This window comes from Solea senegalensis, linkage group LG19 (genome assembly GCF_019176455.1).
Source record: "Solea senegalensis isolate Sse05_10M linkage group LG19, IFAPA_SoseM_1, whole genome shotgun sequence".
Taxonomy (NCBI): domain Eukaryota; kingdom Metazoa; phylum Chordata; class Actinopteri; order Pleuronectiformes; family Soleidae; genus Solea; species Solea senegalensis.
In genome coordinates this window covers 6,611,638-6,630,972 of record NC_058038.1, presented here as the reverse complement: position 1 = coordinate 6,630,972, position 19,335 = coordinate 6,611,638, and the positions used below count along the sequence as shown (strand labels likewise).

Below are 19,335 nucleotides of genomic sequence, written 5' to 3'. Positions count from 1 at the left end.
TGTTTTCTTACTCTGGGTGTTGGGATGCATTTCACTATTCAAGCAGCATCCCTGTCGGATTAAACCTGGACCCGCCGTGTAAATTGGACCATTAATAGCTTGGACATGTTTGGCCCGGGGCAGCTGGTCTCGACGCTCCTGCCTGCAGTTTTCCACTCACCCGCAGCTCACTTTTTCCCCGCGTTCCCAACGAGACTGGGATCCCAGCCTCAAATTCTCATCCCGGGGCCTTTCATCAGCTACGAGTCCTTGAGGAGTTATCTGCAGCCGGAGCCATGCAAGGAGGCTCTGCTGCTGGCCACACAGGGGGTCGGGATGGGGCTGCTCGCCGATGGCATAGGTGAGTTTCCCGGCAACTGATGATTTTTCTCCCAGAATTGTGATATTTTTAATAGATTTATAGACAGAAACGGAAAGTTCTGTTGCTTTATCTGCATCCAAGGTTTTGAAAAGACAATTTTTTTCTGAATTACGTTCATTTGACGGCCCACATGTGCTGAGCATTTTATCTTGTTTTCTTAAAGCACACTGATTATTTTCTACTTGGCCTTTTTTAGTTTATTTTTAGCAGGGGAAGCTAAATATGGCTGTTAACTTTGATTCTGTCAACTTGACATAATTTAGATAAATGCCAGATTGATAGTAGATCTGAAACAGTTAATCTATTCATCGATCACTAAATGAATCATCAATGAATCGGTTTGAAGCTTTTTCTTGACGAAAACAAGATTTCCGATTGTTTTAGCTTCTTAAATGTGAATATTTTCCTCATTTTGTTGCTCCATTAAACAAAGAAATCATTTAAAGTGAATCATTTTGGTTGACAAGACGAGACATTCGAGAACATCGTCATATCCACGTTCGACAAACACTGATCGACATGGTTTTATGTTCTCTGACCAAACGATTACTCGATAATTGATTGATTAATGATTAACTGTGGAACTAATTGACAGATTAATCGATTATGAAAATCTAACTGATGTGATGTACATCGGGTGATTATCTCAACAATTGTCGTTTAATTTTGGATCACAATCACAATATCACCCAAATACAATAAATCGGAATTGCACCCGAGTATCGTGATGTGGTTGGTCGTGATGCCGCCAAACTGGCACAGTGATGATAGCACAGCCTCTACAAGACAGACATGGAGCACCATCTGACTGCAGTGTAAATGTTTACAAAAGATTGGTTAACAGCTCGTAACTAACAATCAATTATCAGGCGGCGTTAAAGTGGGCCTAATGATCGCGGCGCTAATTACCCAATCTAGAGCCATTAGTTCCTTGTCACCCGTTGGCGATTGTGTAATTGCTGCCTGTGCTGTACTTTCCAGATGAACAGAGGCCAGTGAAGCAGCGTCGCGCACGCGCCAACTACAGCAGCTGGCAGCTGGAGGAGCTGGAGAAGGCCTTCGAGGGCACGCACTACCCCGACATCTTCATGAGGGAAGCCCTGGCCCTCAGACTGGACCTCATCGAGGCCAGAGTGCAGGTAACCTCGTTTAGTTTGTTTTATTTTCCATCTACTGTGTTGGTCTGGTCCATTTTATTTCATCTCAACTTTTTAACTTCCAACTTAATTCCTTCTTATTTAAGTGTTTGAAAGGTGCTCGCAAAATAAAATGTACTAGTATTATTATTATTTTTATTCAAACATGGTCAAATATATATTCAGCAAAGTAGCAAAATGTCTTTAAATAAACAAAATAATAACCACTCAATATTCAAATTGGTGTAAGATGAACACCCCCATTCTTTCTTTCTTACTTTCTTTCTTTCTTGTAAATGTCATTAAAGTTTCAGAGAAGCTTTCAAAACAACACCACAAGAGTAAAGAAGAAATAATTGCAAACATTTTATGTTCTACACTTCATTTTTCAACAGTCGTTCCATAAATTAACAAATAAATTACAGATAAATTTAAGTTTTACTGTTGATATTCTCAGTAACTGGCTCAGTGAACACTTGGATGTTCTAATTTAATTGTTCAAATTAACCTCTGTTGCCGTGCAGACGTGTGTGCAGGACCATCCGTTCTCGACCTGACCAAACATTTAATAAAACAGAGCTTTTTTTTTCTTTTTTTTTTAATCAGATCCATTCAAGATCTGACCATTTTCAACAGTGTCACAGATGTCACAATGAATTCTGGGAAAATGGAGTGGATTTTAACAAAACCATTAAAGATTTATGTAAATATGTTTAAACTGTTAATTATTATTTGACTGCAAAATTATTTTGTCACCATTTTGAAGAAATTGGGGTCAAAGTGACAAACTGGCTTTAATGGGTATATTTGCTTGAGTAGTAGAGTTTTATTTAGATGGACGTGATGAAAATAGCTAAATAAAATGAGCAGGCAGCAAAATAACAAAGAAGCGACATTTAAGCTTCTATAGATAAATGACAAAATATGTTTTAAAGGGATTAGGATGAATTTATGGGGGTTTTCTTGGAGGGAATTTACATTGTTTTATGTGCAAATTATTATGCTTTTATTGGTTTCCAGGTCTGGTTTCAGAACCGTCGTGCTAAGATGCGGCGTCAGCTGAAACTCCAGAGTCAGCTCATCGCAGGGCCGTATGTGAAAAAAGACACTGACCAAACATCGGAGAGCGCAAGCAGGAGCCTCAAGCAGCAGTCGGAGGGTTCCGACAGGGAGCACTCGGAGAGACGGCAGGAAGGAGACAATTACCCATGGACAAAGGCCGCGAGCGTCGCGCTGAGCGTACGTAAGCAGCCCGTGACCCAGGGGTCGGGGAAGTGGGAGAGGCCGGAGGGGCCGAGCTCAGAGGAGCTCCGCTCCTGCAGCATCGCCAAGCTGAGGGCCAAAGCCAGAGAGCACGAGGCCGAGATCCACAGCACTGTAAACACGTCGGGGGCTGACACACAGTTACAAACACAGGAAGCTGATGCCACGCACAGTGATTGATTTTTTTTTTTCCTCCGTCCTGTTTGTACAGACAGTCGTAACAAAAAGAAAAACAGAGGACAATGTAGACTCTCAGTACGCCGGAACATTCCCTTTTATATCCTGTATGTAGCTGAAATTAATCAAATATATTATATTATATAATATATTATATATATAGATATATCTATATATGTATATGTATAGATACGTATATATGTATATATGTATTTATATATACATATATATATACATATACACATATATAAACATATATGTTGTTTTTTTAAATCACTAAAAAGTTCTCATTTTGTTTGTTTTATAAATTGGCCTTTGTTTTTTATTTAAACAGAATGTTTAAAGTTATTTTTTATCTACTCAGACTGAAAAATGATGTGTATGTGACACAAATTTAGTTAACACATTTAAATGTATTTACATGTTTCTGTGCTTTGTTTTTGTTTTAGCGGAATTACTCAAAAACTACAACTGAACAGATTTCGCAGACAATCCAAGATACAAAAAAAACCACTTAAAATTGCAAAACAGACCCATTTATTGCAAAGATTTGTGAAAGAATCTGCCATTCATAGTCTTGTCCTATCCAATCCAGTCCAACTTTATTTATAGAGCACTTTAAAGACAACACAGTTGGCTAAAGTGCCGTAAAAAGACAGTTAAACAATAAAAATAGTAAAAGCCAACATCTCAAACTGACTTAAATGTCTATAAAAGATTACATTTGGTGTAAATCCAGATAATAATCCGGATTTTGGTGAATTTGATCTCTCTTTTTTTTATAATCTCAAGTAAAACATGTTGTCTTCTCAGAATGCACAAACTTCTATTCTTGGACTTAAACTGGACACAACTCGAGTCAAACGACATCATGTCGTCCTTGCAGCAGAAATGGGATACGGTCGAGTAATCTTTAAGTAAATTTCACTAATGACGAGCTTATTCCTGACCTCTCGGGTTAGGTTTCACAGACGGGCAGGATGCCTGCGTGCAGCCACACGTCCTCCTCACAGGAAACAATGGAAGTGGCTGAACGGCGAGTCCGCAGTGTATAAATGACACAATAAAGTTCCTGTACATCTGCATTTAAGGACTTTATGCACTGCCATTTTAGTATTGAGAGATTTTCACACAGCTTATTGTACAAAAACACTACAGACACTATATTCAGTGTCAAATTGTGTTTTTGAATGTTACACTTATTAAGAAAGCACAACAGTTTTTTGTTTTTTTTAAATCCTGCATACAGTGTTATATATTATACTTAAACCCACAGTCTAACTGCTCGTACATTTGATTTTCTGATTGTATAATTGTAAATCATATGATGTGCTGGCTGAATTCCACTTCAGCTTTTATACTACGTTCACTGCCTTTGAGTGACGCCACTGTCCTTGAGTAATACAGAGTTACACTGCCCCCTTCTGGCCATGAGCGTATCCTCAGACAGAAGACCACACGTCTTAAAGGTTAAAGGTATGTAAGATATTTGTAAAAAATATTTTTTCTTTTCATTTTGGCAGAAATTGAAAATAAAATAATTGTACTTTACAAGTGTACAATAACCTTGTTTTTTCCACCACCACGTTTTTATAATACTTTTCAGTTTTGACGCAAACCGAAAGCTACACCTGAAAGGCAAAGGATCCACATTTGACAAACTGTACATTTAAATACTCTAAAAGCACAGTTTCTTTGTGTACTCTCTGAGTTGATGAACTATTCATGTCCACCGTATATGTGTAATTCGTCCTGGGTCGCTTACGTTTCAGAGACTCAACTTCAGCTCTGGTCTCACGCTCATTACACTGCCTCGCGTTAGTCACAGGGTTCACGGTCACCGGCAAGGTCAGTGGGTCAAATGTAAAGTTATACGTTTCAAGAGAAGCTTCGTACGTGTTGTATAATTCTTCATGACCAGTTAAGTGAATGAAAGTTGCAGAATCAAGTCTCAGTTGTTTTTTACCCCAGGACACTGTAATGTTGGCTAATTAGGTCAAGACAATAGTTTTCCTCAGTTAGGCCCCAAATAGAAAAAAAAAATCACATCATAGATTCTGTTATTGCCAACATGCTGGTTTAGATCTGGTGTTTAATTACCTCTCACATCCAACAGCCCCATCTTCGTGAAACCCCCCACCAAAAAGATGACTATTATTGTAAACGTCCACATGACTCCCAACACAGTGAGAAATGAAAACAAACCCTTTGACTTTAAATTCTTACAGTAGCTCATTAGTAAAAACAGTACAGTATGTAAAATTATACATGTTGAGAGACAGTTGTGTGTTGAGTTTGACACTTGTGTAACTTGATGCTACGACAGACGGAAGGATAACCATAGATCTAAAGCATGAGGAGCAAAAACGCAATCCCAATAGTAAAATCACACATTTTATTTAAATATTCATGTTTTTTTTAAGTTCAAGGGGCTCTGTAGGAACATCTATCTATCTGCTTGACAGGCTTCAAACTTACTAATGACACCAGTGTGTGCAGAGGCAACTTTAATGTAATTTGGATAGAAAAAGAGAAATATTAGGAATGTCTTTCACTGAGTGATCACTCAAACACACATGCACAAACTTTGTTTTTAGTGAGTCCCTTACCTTAACCTTAACCCTAACCACAACTAAATAAATCTTATTCTAATCCTTACTCTAAAACCAGCTCTTAACCCTGAAAAAGCCCTTTAAAGTTCTGGGTCCCAGACAAAAATGTCCCTCACAAAGAAAGGTTTGTACATTTTTTGGACCTCACAAAGATACAAATACAAGTAAGTAGAGATAGATAGATAGATAGATAGATAGATAGATAGATAGATAGATATTTTATTCATCTTACAGACAAATGTACAGTTCAGCAGCAAAGAAACGCCAAAATACACTAGAAACAGTTAGAAACCACTTCAAAATTGCCTTATTTATCAAACTTAACGTCCATAATGTCTTTTTAAGTATATTGTACATGTAGGATATGTATTTCCTAAAGTGATAACTCGACTGTAAACATGATTAAATAAACAAACAAACAAACTTTTGGACATGCGCGCCTCTCTGTCTGAGTCTAATTCAACGCTCCTGAGTGACGGGTCATCAGTCGGCGTCAATTAGCGTAATGAGAAACGCTCACAGCGTCCAGCTCGACCTGCAGACAGACAGACAGACAGACAGACTGAACCTAAACGCACTGTGGCAAAGACAGACCGGAGGAAACAGGACGCAGCAGCTGCAGCTGCGCTGAAGCTTTTTCTCTTTATCTGTCTTTCCTCCGGCTCCTCCTCACTGAAACCCTCTGCTTTCCTCCTGCTACCTCAGTGCGTGTTGTCCAGCAGCAGAGTGGGAGTGGGAGTGGGAGCATGGCTGCCATCAAGGCTCTGGAGCTGTGGTGTAAAACGCAGTGTGATGGATACCGAGATGTGGCCATCACCAACATGACCACGTCATTCAGGAGCGGACTGGCTTTCTGTGCACTCATACACAAGTACAGGCCGGATTTAATGTAAGTATTAAAACTTGAAATGTTTAACTTTCTGTAGTTTTTTTTTTTTTCATGTAGTTTTGTCATGTACTTGTATTTCATTGATCTGAGGTAAGCTCTTAGAGTCCTGCTCTTATTATGTAGAACTTGTAACAAGTTATTAATAGTTGAACCTCTCAGACTCAGGTTTTAGTTTTTTTCCCATGAACTTATTTGAGTCTCTGTATTCATTGTGTTCCTGTTTATACGCAGAGACTATGACTCACTCAGAAAGGAGGATGTGTTTGAGAACAACAGATTGGTGAGTTTGCTGAGCCTTTTGTTGCTTTGCCTTCACACACTCCTGCTCCCCCAGGTGCAAAATCTGATGTACACTCGGCTGCCACTTTATTAGGTACACCCAATTAAAGTGAGTGACACTTGGTGTATTCATCTGCTTCCACGTGTTGTGTAATGTTCAGAGATGTTTTGTTTTTTTCTCCATTCCTTTTCAGGTTCAATTATTGTTGTTTTTCTTTCTTTCTGTCTGCTGCTCACTGCGTAGTCTCTCTTCTTCACACCATCCGTTTGTGTGTTTCTGAAATACTGACCAACACTTCTTTCGCAACTCGTCGTATGTCTAAATACTTTTAAGTTCTCTGAGTTCTTATCACACTGAAAATGATCTCCTCATTCCGTCCTCTGCTCTCCCTCCGTGCACTTGACCTTAACTTACTTATTTTGTTCACCCCGACGTGACCTTTAAGCGGCACAGTCGGGACCATTCCATTATGTAGTCTTTCCTCCGCTTTACAAGCTTCCTGTGCGGGGGGTCACAGGCCTCACATGACTTCCTTTGGTTGTCTTGGATGAGCCTGGCACTGTCTGCAACAACACCTGAGCTCAGAGGGACACGCTCTCCACGCAGGTTATTCATTTTGAATGAGCCTTGCTTGTTCCTGCCACTCGATCCACATGATGACGGCTCACTGGAGGATGTTGTTGTTATATACGTCTCTCCCGAGTCGACGCGAGGAGAACTTTAAACCAGATTTGTGGTTGAGAGAATAGTGCGTTCAAGTCCTGGTCGGCGTCTGAAGATGCTCCCCTGCACTGCAACACGAGAGCGATGACTATGCACGCGTCTATATTTCATGAATCGTGTCGTGTTACTTACAGGTGGTTATTTCAGGGCTTGTTCGTGAGACAACAGATCTCTGTATCCCTTTAGAGGTTCCAGGTGGCGTATTATTGTTCAGTCAGACATGGAAAGTAAACACGCTCGTATGGATTTGAGAAGTTTTCCTCGGAAAATGCTCCAGAGGAAATATGGAACAAAATAAAGAAAAAAAAAGTTATTTCTTAATTTAACTCTGAGGTGGTTTCCAGACGGACGTCAAGAGTGAGGCCAGCTTCTTATCTCATCACTGCAGAAGTAGCTAAACACAGCTCTGTCCAGACACACCCAATGGTAATATATTTTGCTGAGTGACTGTGTTTTTGTACAGTAGACGGGATCATTGAATTATAGGGTTAACGCCTACGTTCCTCTTCCGGAGTAAAGTAACAATCTTGTCTTTTTATTAAAAGAATAAAGTCTATTCTTGACTATTTCTTTTCTCGCCCAAATTTCCACGACAATAACAACTGGAGTAGTATTAATATAATATGTTGCTGGATTATTTGACCTATTACTGTTATTGGAGCTAAATTCCTCAGTCTCCTTCCTCATCTGCTTTCGTTCCTCTTTCAACAAGATTATTTCCCGGTTGCAAAGTTGAGTTTTTCTTTGAGTGTTCCTGCCCGTCTTCAGAGATACCAGGAAAGCGCGACACAAATCAAATCATCATTGTCCCACAGAAACCGCACCCGGGTGGCAGAGACGAGTGACGTGGTGAAAGCAAAGCTTATAGAAAACCAATTTTAGCACGGACTAAACGTAATAATTCAAACTGGAGGTTCAAACCAAAGAGTTTTAAATATAGTAAAATAGTTCACATTGAGTTTGCACACTTTGAACGCTACTCAGCCTTCTATACATTTTTTAGTGATTTTTGAAGTCCATCGTGTGAAAAATAGTGACATCTAATGGTGAGAGTGTAGATTGTTACTCTTCTGTTCCCCTTCTTCATGAGGGAACTATGGTGGCCTTCGCGGACCAGAAATGATGTCATTTTTCTTGATTTGCGTCCTTTGGATCGTTCCAATTCAAAATGTGAAATGCACGCTCTGGCTGATTTGACTGTTTGGGCTGTTTTTAAAAGGTCATTGCCTCAAGGGCAAACAAAAAGCTTACTCTAAGGCTAATTTTCCAGAGATTATACACTTCTACAATACATACTTATGGGAGTGTATTCATTTCCTGCCAGTAAACCCTCCTCTATTTTACACACGATGACCTTTAACATCAGCAGATAGAGTGTTCAGTGAGGCTTTGCTTTAACTTTAAAGAACATGCCCAGTCTGATCTTAAACAAAGCGTTGATATCCTGCTCCCTCCGTTCCCATTCTTCTCATCTCTGCCAGCTCACAGGAAGTTCTATTTTCTATTCATTATACAGCCATTTTCAGACCTGTGCGTGTGTGTGTGTGTGTGGACCGGGCCACAGAATACTCTGTTTAAAATGGAGCGTCTGACATTTTTACACATGCCGTGATGGCATTTTTGTGTGGTTAACAAAAAAGAACTTTGGCCCATTGTGCACTATCATTAAATCTCAAATGACTGCTGGTGAACACTTTGTTTATTTTTAAGGCGTTTTGGGTCGCAGAGGACAAGTTGGGGATCCCAGCTTTGTTGGACGCTGAAGACATGGTGGCTTTGAGGGTCCCGGACAGACTCAGCATTCTGACCTATGTGTCCCAGTACTACAACTACTTTAGAGGACGGACACCAAGTGAGAACATGGCTGTTTGTTTGTCCCCTCATCCTCCTCCTCCAATTTGCCTGTCAGCCTCATCCTTCTATGTCACATTTAGCAGGAATGTACATTTAGACTCATTGAAAAATGCCAACGTTTAAGTTCAAGGTTACTTTGACGTGAAAAAAAACATTTTTAGCCACTGAACGTGATCTCTCTGGAGCAGGTTGAGGGAATTATGTGATCACAACACATTTATATTACAAAACAGATGTATGATCTTCAATCAAACGTCTATTTAGCTGAAAAGATGAAGTGTCATTGTTTTAAAATCCAACTTTCTAATGTTAATCAGCCAAAACAAACACCTGTGGCCACTAGTTACTGCCATAACTTGAGGTTAGTCATTTAACTAGTCTTATCTCTCTCTTCAGGCTGAGGTGTACAGGTCAGTTTCTCTCCTGTTCTTCACCGTCATGTCATGACACTAATGGTGTCTTTTTGTTTGTCCTTGCTCAGTGGGAGGTGTGAAAAGGCCAGCAGAGGGCTCCAAAGAGGAGCCATCAGAGAAAAAAAATCTACCAGTGGCTGCCAAAACTTTTGCACCTAAAACCACCCCTGACAAATGTGAACCATCCACTCTCACGGCTCCGGCCTCACCCAAAGTGACCAGAGCTGCAGCTCAGGTTACTACCAATGACGTCCTCATCATTGTTGCTCTGGTTACACTGCATCTTTGTTGTCGTCTCTCAGTTGTCGTTTTTCTTCCTCAGAAAGCAGTTTTGGCAGAAAACACAAACAAAAGTGGAACTCTCAACAGCAAGTGTGCCGCATGCAGGAGCCACGTTCATCTGGTTCAGAGGCACTTTGTGGACGGCAAGCTCTATCACAGAAGCTGCTTCAAGTAAGACCTGGATCTCTTTTAATCAATACTTTTCCTTTTCATGTGTTTTCTTTTTTTTAATCCCGCTGATATTTTGATGCAGATGCAGCGAGTGCTCCGGCGTGCTTCACGCAGGAGGCTACAGAGCGGGCAAGAATCCGGACACTTTCATCTGTAACACCCACCACAACAGTTGCAAACCTTCCTCCTCCGACGCGGGGACCAAAAACACACCCACCGGTTCAGCTGCGCGACCAAACGGTGCCACTCGGAACCAGCCTGCGTCACGCCCCTCGTCCGTGCTGTCGGCGCCGCTGAATGTTGTCCAGAATCCAGTTAGTCCACCTGCTCCACCTTCTCCGTCCTGGACGGCCTCGGCACAGAAGACGCAGGTGGCCCGGCAGAGGTTTTTCCAGGCTGCGCCTTCAGTCTCCGAGTCCTCAGCGGACAACAGGAAGTCTGCAGAGTTCACTGATATTCTGGCGTGGTCAAAGGTCCAACTGAGTTCTAATGAGGAGAGGAGCAGATCCAGGACTGCAGCTGGGAAGACACTAGCAGAAGCAAACTGCAACAATAACAACAAACGGCCATTCACTGTTCGCTCAGCAGAGAGACGGTGAGCTCTGTTTACATTGTGTGGCCTTGAATTGATTTTTATTTCCTCCTCCTCCTCCTCCTTGGATATTTTTAGTGTTTTCCCATTGTATGTTTGTGGTTTGTAATGACTTTTGTTATTAAGGGCTGACGGCGAGGCTGTTTCTCTCGCTGCAGGTTTGAGCCAAGTCCAGATAAATGCAGCGGAGGCCCAACAGGAAACTGGGCCGGACGGCCCACGGCCCGCCAGACAAACAATAAGGAATCGCCAGGTCTTGAGGTCATGGGCAGAGACGACACGAGGCCAATGACTGTACACACAAGCGCTCCAGGCAAGCTCTCCTGAATTCATTTCAGTTATTCTTGATCCATTATTTGACATCCAGCCAACATGCACCACCACCACCACACCCACCCATTCTCTCTGTCTGTCACCGAATGCATTCATGGAAAACAAAGCCCTCTTTGTCCCCTTGTTTTGCCGTATTTACACAGACGGTGCGTCTATCTCGTACATTGTTAGCTGACATTTTAATTTCTGTCTCTCAGACAGAAATACAATTACTGTTGGTTGTCATTATAAATGCTCCCCCGTATTATCGGCATTGATGGAAGCCTTTCCATCGTGGAGAGCAATTCCTTTTCATGCCAAAATGGAGTTTGTGCCTTTTTTTCCCCCCATTTGTTTCACATACATGTGCAAGTCGGGATCAATAATGTGCTCTGATTTGAGATAATTAGCTGTTTTCCTTATCAGCTGTACATGCGCGCACATTATCACAAAAGCAGATTTCACACCAAAGTTGATGTGGAAATGTCCTCTTTGTTCATAATTAGTTCAAAACTGTGTGTGACAAGATAATGTAATGATAATATTTTTGCCTTTTACAGTTAAATGAATTCATCATCTGGACAGTTTTGATTATCAGTTAATCACACATCCTCCAGTCTTGTGATTTTTTGAATCTATTATACTGTTATGTTGTTTTTCCTGCTTATGTTTTCTGTGTTTTGTTTGGTTGCTTTATTTCTGGTATTTATTTGGTACATGTACAGCAGTTTATTCCAGGAAAACCATATCCTGTGTGTTCTAAAGATGCAAATGCAGTGATATATGGAAACTAAAGTGACATTTCTATCACTTTTATGGAGCAAATGCACAATCTAATGTTGGCTGGGAAGGAAAAACCCCAAACTCGTAAAACTTGCTTTAAATAAAAACTGAATTATAATCACCAAATCAATCAATCATCAACAATAATAATAATAATAAAAAAACATCATTAATTTTGTTTTTATTACATTGTTTTTCCCAGTCTGCCGTGAGGAGCAATCAAAGATCAAACCGCTGAGAACGGAGCTCCGTCTAAAGTAAGTATTCTCAGAAATCTAAAAATCAATCTGACTTCATATATTACTCACTCAGCTGGGAATGGGAAAATCACACAGGTGGAAATGAAACATCTTGAAAGATTTTCTCCCCCCCCAAACATCTCTGACCACTCAGCATCTTCCTTCACTCTTCTCAGAATGCAGAAACCTCCAGCTTCCGCCGTCTCTGTTCTTGCTGACTGGCTCAGGCTGCGGCCACTAACTCTGTCCCCCGTCCTAAGCAGCTCTGAAGAATGCCGGGCCTGATCTCTGCCCTGTACTCCTAACACTAGACTTCTCTCATTTCTAATCTCTGCTGATGATTCCTCCGCTCTCCTCCTCACCTTTTTCTATCAATCTGGAAGGTGAGGAACGTCTGCGTCACATAAAAAGCTGCACTTTTCTTCCGAACGCTTGTCACCTTTTAGGCTCAATGCATCGTGACTTTTTTACAGAGATGCTGAAGCCGAAGCCTCCACGGAGCAGCGTGAAGCTGGAGTCATGCTCTCGCCTTCCGCTAATGTCTCCAGGATGGCAGCAAGGTCTCCCTCACCTCCAGCACCTTCACAACCTCCAGTTAGCGTTGCTGAACAAAAGCCTCAGCCCACCTCTGTAAACCTGGGTAAGTCACTTCATAATAAAGGTCTCTCCTCGTGTTCTGGTCACATCTGACCTCTGGTCCATTCATACCGCCCACTTTGTTACCTGATCGCACTTTCCGCTCCACTCCAGTGGTAAATGGTCTGTAATAATCCATAGCTTTTCACATTATGCATTCATGCACAGCATCTCTGTACATTCACATGCTACCAGGGTTTATGTGTTTGCCCAAGACGCATCTGAATCTATAATAAAGGAGCTGGGAAATCCAACCTCAGCTCCATCTTAATCTAATATTGCTGTAGCAGTGTGTGGAGTATTAAGTGAGGAAGAGGAGGAGGAGGATGAGAGGATTAATTATCTTATTGGGAACAGATAGATTTACAATGACAACACGTTTACATTTACATCTCGTCACATGTTTGAAAAGGAGTAAGTATAAACTTAAATGTACCTATACCCCAGTCCTTTTACACACAACTCAATTTATAAACTACTTTATCCCATCACCAAATCTTTACATATTTACAGTGTTTTATACAAAGATATTTATGTTCTCAAAATATTTCTGGCTTTAAACACAACATTTCCATCACTGGCCTGGATTAAACTGCTCTTATATCTTCTTATATAACTGATTTTATGATTTTACTCTCTTAACACACATACTTTTTAAAGTTGTCCTAGCACCACTGCATTTTTAAATTTAGTTTACCCCTTGTCTCGCTGAAAACACAACTTTATTTTATTTGGAAGTAAGTTATTTCTTGCTTTGAATACTATTTGCTGTTTTAAACTGAATCAGATCTGGAAATTAACCCTTAGAACACAGAGCATTTCGGCTGCTTTTTTTCCATTATTCTGTTTTAACGTACAGTATATACAGAGGGTATAATAATGTGCAATATAGAGTGTCTTATATCCTTTTGGTCAGCACAACCTATAGACAATCTGATGAAAAATCTCTATCATTTTCATCAACTATATAAACACACCTTTAAAATCGCATTGAATTTGTGAAATTTGGAACCATGTCACAGTTCAAAAGTTCACTTGGTTTGTTTTGATGAACAAAAAGAAAAGAAAAACGGTCTATTTTGTCACTTCTGCACAATGATTGCTACTTTATATCACTACTGACAATGCGACGTAAAATGAATCGTAACTTTGACTCAACAACTCTAAAGAAGACGCATTTTTAAAGCCTGAATATGTGACCTATAAACACACACCCCCAGGATGTCCATATAAGGAGTTGTATATTATTCCCATGGCAAATGACCATACTAAGGGTTAATAAATCGGCCTGCTGTGAAAAGTCTGTAGCTGACTTTGCTCTGTTTGCTCTGCCACTGTATTTTAACGTTGATGAAGGTGGTACTTGGTATAAAAAGTTTGAGAGCCACTGCTCTCTGGGATTGTGCATGTCATTTTCAGTCTGGACCAAAGTAGCTTGACATTCTTGTTATTTTGTTTTGGCTTTGGTCAAACTTGCTGCTGCTCCTCATCATATTAAACCCTTTTGTCCTCATTTCAGGCTCTAAACACGCGAATCACTCGCCTGTGAAACCCCCGTCCAGACGTCCAGCTGTGGAATCCGTCGGCTTCTCAACGCCGACATCAGCCGATCGTGGACGTGCGTCAGGTGGGATCTCAGCTCATCGTCGCAGTAGCGTCACGTATACAGTGCATTATTTTCATGTTTACTTAAAATAAAGCAGGTGAAATTGTTTGTGACAATGCCTCCTCTGAATTGCTGCCATGGAAAGAATATCAAATCCTATTTCATCTACCTCCTAGGTGCTAAAAAGGGAAAGTATTTGTCACCCGCCGACGCCTGCAGGAGTGAAACGAGGTCACCCTCTGTAAGTTCCCTCCATTAAGTCTCTTAAGAGATTAATTTACAGCTCTGCAAAGATGCTTTCATTACATTCCCAGGGATAAAAAAATAAAAATATATATATATATACTTTAAACTTCTTTACATTGGTGTATCCTAAAGCCAGACTTTTTTTTTTTTTTATTAAATTGGTCTTTTACGTGACTGTGACTCTTTTTTTTTGTTTGTTTTATATCAGGTGAGGACTTACCACGTCCCGGTGGAGCAGATCGAGAGGGAGCTGAATGACATCGAGACAAACTTGGCTCAGTTGGAGAAGGAGGGCGTGGAGCTGGAGAAGAAGCTTGCTGCTGCGAGGAAGGTACTTTATTCCCCGAGTCCCCCGTTTTTTCACAGATAAAAAACCCGGAATGTGGACAGATTTAGAAACACACTTTTCAATTTAAGAAAGTAAACAGTCCTTCAAACCCACCCACTTACTTCTGATGTGGACTTTCTTGTAGAGAATAACCTTGCCCACAAACTTTGATATTTTATTGAATTTGTCCAAACTGCTGAAGTTGTGTCCTGGTTGCTTCACACACACACACACACACCATCAGTGTTACCTGTCATTTCTATTACTGTTTCTGCAGCCAAATGAGGTGAGAGGCAAAGACAGCCCACTGGGACAGTGCTTCTCTTTTTAAGGTAGCAGGAGTAGGAGGAGGAGGAGGAGGGGAGGAGACTGATTGCTTTCCTCAAGGTCAACATGACTTAGTTGTAGTATAGTAATATATATATGTACTGTATGTATGTATATATATATATGTTGTCTTTTTTGTTTCCTCTGTGTGTCGGGAAACCTCAGAATGGAAATCCCTTGCCTAAAATGTGACATCAGTTGCGCACCACGTTAGAGATCATTCACGTCTCAAGTGGAATGTTTCAGTGTTGAAAGTGTGAAGTCTCGTGTGTTTTGATTGTGCAACTGCGTCGTCAAATTGGAAAAATCTGCAGAATGTTGTTTTTTTTGTTTGTTTTTTTTGTAAATAAGCAAATTGCTACTAGGTGATATGATCTATGATCTACTGTAGACACTTTACTGTGTATTCCCTCTTTGTTGGTCTACATGATAAAAACCTTAATTCAATTCACTTTGAAATATGCATTGTTGGCATTTCTGTGGGATATTAAATAAAAATGACAATAGACATCATTAAATACAGGCTGCATCTAAGTACAAAGTCAGAAAATGTTTGTTTAAAGTTTGCGAGTACAACATTTATATGTGACGACGCCATCTAAACCCACCCAAGAAGTAGCAACTAAGTGATAAACAAAGATATTTACACCTTACAAAAACTGCATATTAGCACTTGAGTCTTTATTATGTCACACTTGATGAGTAATGTCGACACTAAACAGCAGAGTAATGATTTGCTGCAGCGCTTTCATGACTTTACTCTGAGGTCTAGCTACAGCTTCAGTGCTGACATCAGCCAAAATGACTCCACAAACCCAATCAGTGCAATTACAGTTAATTGTATTATCATGTAATTAATGCAGTCTAATGATAATAAAGATGGTGAGCTGAACCTATTATTGTAAATGTTCCCTTTGACCTCCGTTGCTGCAGTATTTGACATAAGAATAGGGGCGCAGTGATTAATGTATTATTTATCGCCAACTATAGGTTAATCACTTTGAGTGACTTTTTGATAGTTAGAAAAACAAAGAAATTGTTGAAACTTGGTTTTTGGTTTGTGGAAATTTGGTTTGTGGACATCATTATTTTGAAGTTTGGGAAACAACGAGCAACATGTTTGTGACATTTTATGGACCAAATAACTAAAATAATCCAATCCACGTTATTTATAGAGCACATTTAAGTGCTCTATAAATAAAGTGCTGAGTGCTGTACAGTAACATAAAAATACCAAGTAAAGTAAGTAAATAAATAATAAGTAAAATACATAAAACATCTTACATTCACAAAATAACCTATGTGTGTTTTTGTTTTGTTCTTTTCTTCTTTCAGAGGGAGAGGGCGACATACTGATGGACCCGCTGATGGTTGACTGGTTCAAGCTGATTCGAAAGAAGCAGATGATCATTAGAAAAGAGTCAGAACTTGTATACATGTGAGTGAACAACTGTTTTATATACTTTTATCTTATGTCTATCTTATGTGAATGAAAGGCCGTCTCCCATGCACTTGCATAACTCATGGAAAAAAACATGACAACTTATTAACACGTCAAAGAAAATTCACCGGTTTGAGATCCTTACCATTTTTTGGGGGGGGTTAGAAGATTAAATTTGCAGAATAAATTCGATTTGCCTCTTTAATTAATGACACGCGCACACGTCAGAGCCAGGACTCAGGAGCTGGAGCAGCAGCAGCCAGGTGTGGAGGGCGAACTTCGCCGGCTGCTGGAAAAGCCAGGTGAGACGCTGCCGCATGCATGCAGGTTCGTCCTCAGCGCTCGGTGGACGGAGTCGACGTCCGTCCTGCTCTGGAGCTGAAGTCAAAGTGTCCACTTTGTCGTTGCAGATCACTTAAAGTCCAGAGACGAGCGACGGCAGGAGACGCTGCTGATGCAGAGGCTGGTGGAGATCGTCAACGGCAGGAACGCCATCGTGGAGGGTCTGGATGAGGACCGGCTCAGGTGACAACATGAATTAATGTGCTAATCATATGCAAATACTGTTTCTATAACAACATGAATCCGTGATGCACTGAAGGCCAAATAATTCAAGGATTTGCCACTTTCAGGGAGGTGGAGGAGGATCAGCAGTTGAACGAAATGATGAAGAATCTTGGTAAGTGTGGTTTATTTGACATTTTTTATTGAAATACAGTCTGACTATGTTATTTCTAAAGATACATATGCATCTGTGTTGATGAATAGGTGTAAAGAAAGCAAAAAGTAAGAGGAAATCCTCCATCTCAAAACTCTTCAGGCGAAGAAGTAAGAGACGAGTGGAATGACCCGCAAGGTTTTTATATTTGTATTTTATTCACGAAACTTGTTTTATAATAGCTAAATTAATAGTCTTAAATACATTTTAAGGTGTTTTCTATATCAATTGCATGTGTACAAATTGGAGGTGAGGGTAAAATATGTTGTTATGATGAGAAATGATGTGGTTTTTTTTTGTGGATTTTCACGTTTAGTGATAAAATTATATTTGCTTCACCTTCAGTTCATGGTGTGGTTGTAATTTAGTGTTATGGTTTGTTTTGCTTACGTCACACAGAGTGAGTCGGTTTATTTTTTACGGGCAAAAAAAAAAGAAACACACATTTAATAATTGCCGTGAATTATTCACTTGTATGGATCACAAGAAATGTCACAATTTTGATATATGTATATATATATATATATATGTATATGTGTTTATGTTCTGTATTTATTGAGTTATTGGAACGAGGGATCTAATTTATGAGGCGAGCAAATTAAAATGCGCTTGGTCAGAAAGGAAAAAAACGGAAAGAAAATGGATGTTGAGAGTCAAAATTAACTCTCACAAAGTGTAAATTACACAGGGAGCACTGGCTGCTCCGAGTGCAAATAGGAAGGCGGGAGAAATAAAGAGTGTAATCCTTCAGCCGTCTCTGAAAAATGAAATTATTTCACTATTTATTTAATAACGGATTTTAACAAATTTCCTGTAAAGGATATTAGCAGCAGGAAAGAGCCTCGACAATTAAGTTTGAATGACTGTGTAGTGTTGGAGCCACACATGTTGAGCTGCCTTGTTGCTGCTGCTGCTGCTCCTCCTCTCTCGTGCTGTACTGTAGGTGGCAGCCTGGGTATGCTGAATCGCAGGGCGACAACTCGGGGAATCCAATTTGCCACAGTGCAGGGCGACAGTTAATTTCTTTTTGCTAATTTTATAAATGCTGCAAAAGTGTTTTGGGGGGGGGCTGCGCTGATGCAGTAATGTTATGTGGAGGAAGGAGAGGATTAGGTGGAGCCAGTTATAGCTTATGGCCGCGGCGAAGGCTTATAAAACTATAGGTTGTACCGAGCGCTTTATCTTCAAACCTGGTTTAATTAAACATTACTCTTTACACTAATATCTGCATCACAATTGCTCGGCACCTGAGCTATTACTGAGTTGAAAGGGACGTGTGGTGGTTATTTCTCTATTTATTTTTTTAAAGGAAACGGAATGTAATGTTGCATTTTTGGAAGTGTTATTTAAAGGACGTGTACTCCTATTTTCTTCTTCTTTTTTAACTTGTTGTCCAATAAATCCTTTGAAGATTAGCACACGCGCGTGTGTGTGTGTGTATGTTCCTTTTGCTGAGCAGAACTTTTATTTTTTATTTCATTTATCACTTCACTCAAGCGCCGAGGCGCTCGGGAACCAACAATGCTGCGACTCCCCTTCCATTAAAGCCACGCGCTGCGATCGCTTCTTCATCCTGATGATGATCATTCACGTGCCGTCAATATAGCGTTCCAGCGACTTACCAACGAGACGTCCCCCTCTCCCTCCCCTCCCTCATTTTGAGATGCGTGAAATTGTGATCGTGAAGTTGGAACACAAATCTTTCTACCCGAGCAGAGTTGGGGATGATATTGGTACAAAAAAAAAAAAAGAAAGAAATGCCACGCGTGATGCGGGTGACAGTCGAGACTGAATGTGTGATATTAGAGTTAATTAAAGCTTTGCGCCCCATCTACTGCAAATGCTTGCACTTCTGCAATTAAGAATCAAAGGCGAGGGCTTAGTGTCAGGAGGGGAGGGGGGGGGAGCGGGTGTCTAATACATGGTTTTAACAGGAATGGGACCTG

The 19,335-nt window shown here is 40.4% G+C and overlaps 2 protein-coding genes across 2 annotated transcripts; both read left to right on the top strand.

Moving 5' to 3' along the window:
• Nucleotides 1–3,057, top strand: si:dkey-43p13.5 (visual system homeobox 2). The gene is made up of 3 exons (XM_044050292.1): nt 1–340; nt 1,343–1,500; nt 2,518–3,057. The coding sequence occupies exons 1-3, from the start codon at nt 106–108 to the stop codon at nt 2,938–2,940; spliced, it is 816 nt and encodes a 271-aa protein (XP_043906227.1). The 5' UTR covers nt 1–105; the 3' UTR covers nt 2,941–3,057.
• Nucleotides 3,058–6,117: 3,060 nt separating this feature from the next.
• micall2a (mical-like 2a) lies at nt 6,118–18,804 on the top strand. The gene is given in 18 exon segments (XM_044051903.1): nt 6,118–6,438; nt 6,670–6,718; nt 9,152–9,293; nt 9,777–9,943; nt 10,031–10,161; nt 10,244–10,756; nt 10,912–11,066; nt 12,051–12,105; nt 12,561–12,727; nt 14,243–14,350; nt 14,506–14,570; nt 14,784–14,892; nt 14,895–14,906; nt 16,566–16,668; nt 16,900–16,973; nt 17,082–17,196; nt 17,304–17,350; nt 17,440–18,804. Coding segments are annotated over 18 exon segments (2,235 nt in total). The 5' UTR covers nt 6,118–6,295; the 3' UTR covers nt 17,520–18,804.
• The last annotated feature ends 531 nt before the right edge of the window (nt 18,805–19,335 follow it).

What these genes read in the sequence shown, in the direction of transcription:
- si:dkey-43p13.5 (XM_044050292.1), top strand. Translation starts at nt 106, where the DNA reads ATGTTTGGCCCGGGGCAGCTGGTCTCGACGCTCCTGCCTGCAGTTTTC. An exon ending in GCTGCTCGCCGATGGCATAG is followed by an intron (nt 341 to 1,342) that starts GTGAGTTTCCCG and finishes TGTACTTTCCAG; the next exon opens with ATGAACAGAGGCCAGTGAAG. An exon ending in TCATCGAGGCCAGAGTGCAG is followed by an intron (nt 1,501 to 2,517) that starts GTAACCTCGTTT and finishes ATTGGTTTCCAG; the next exon opens with GTCTGGTTTCAGAACCGTCG.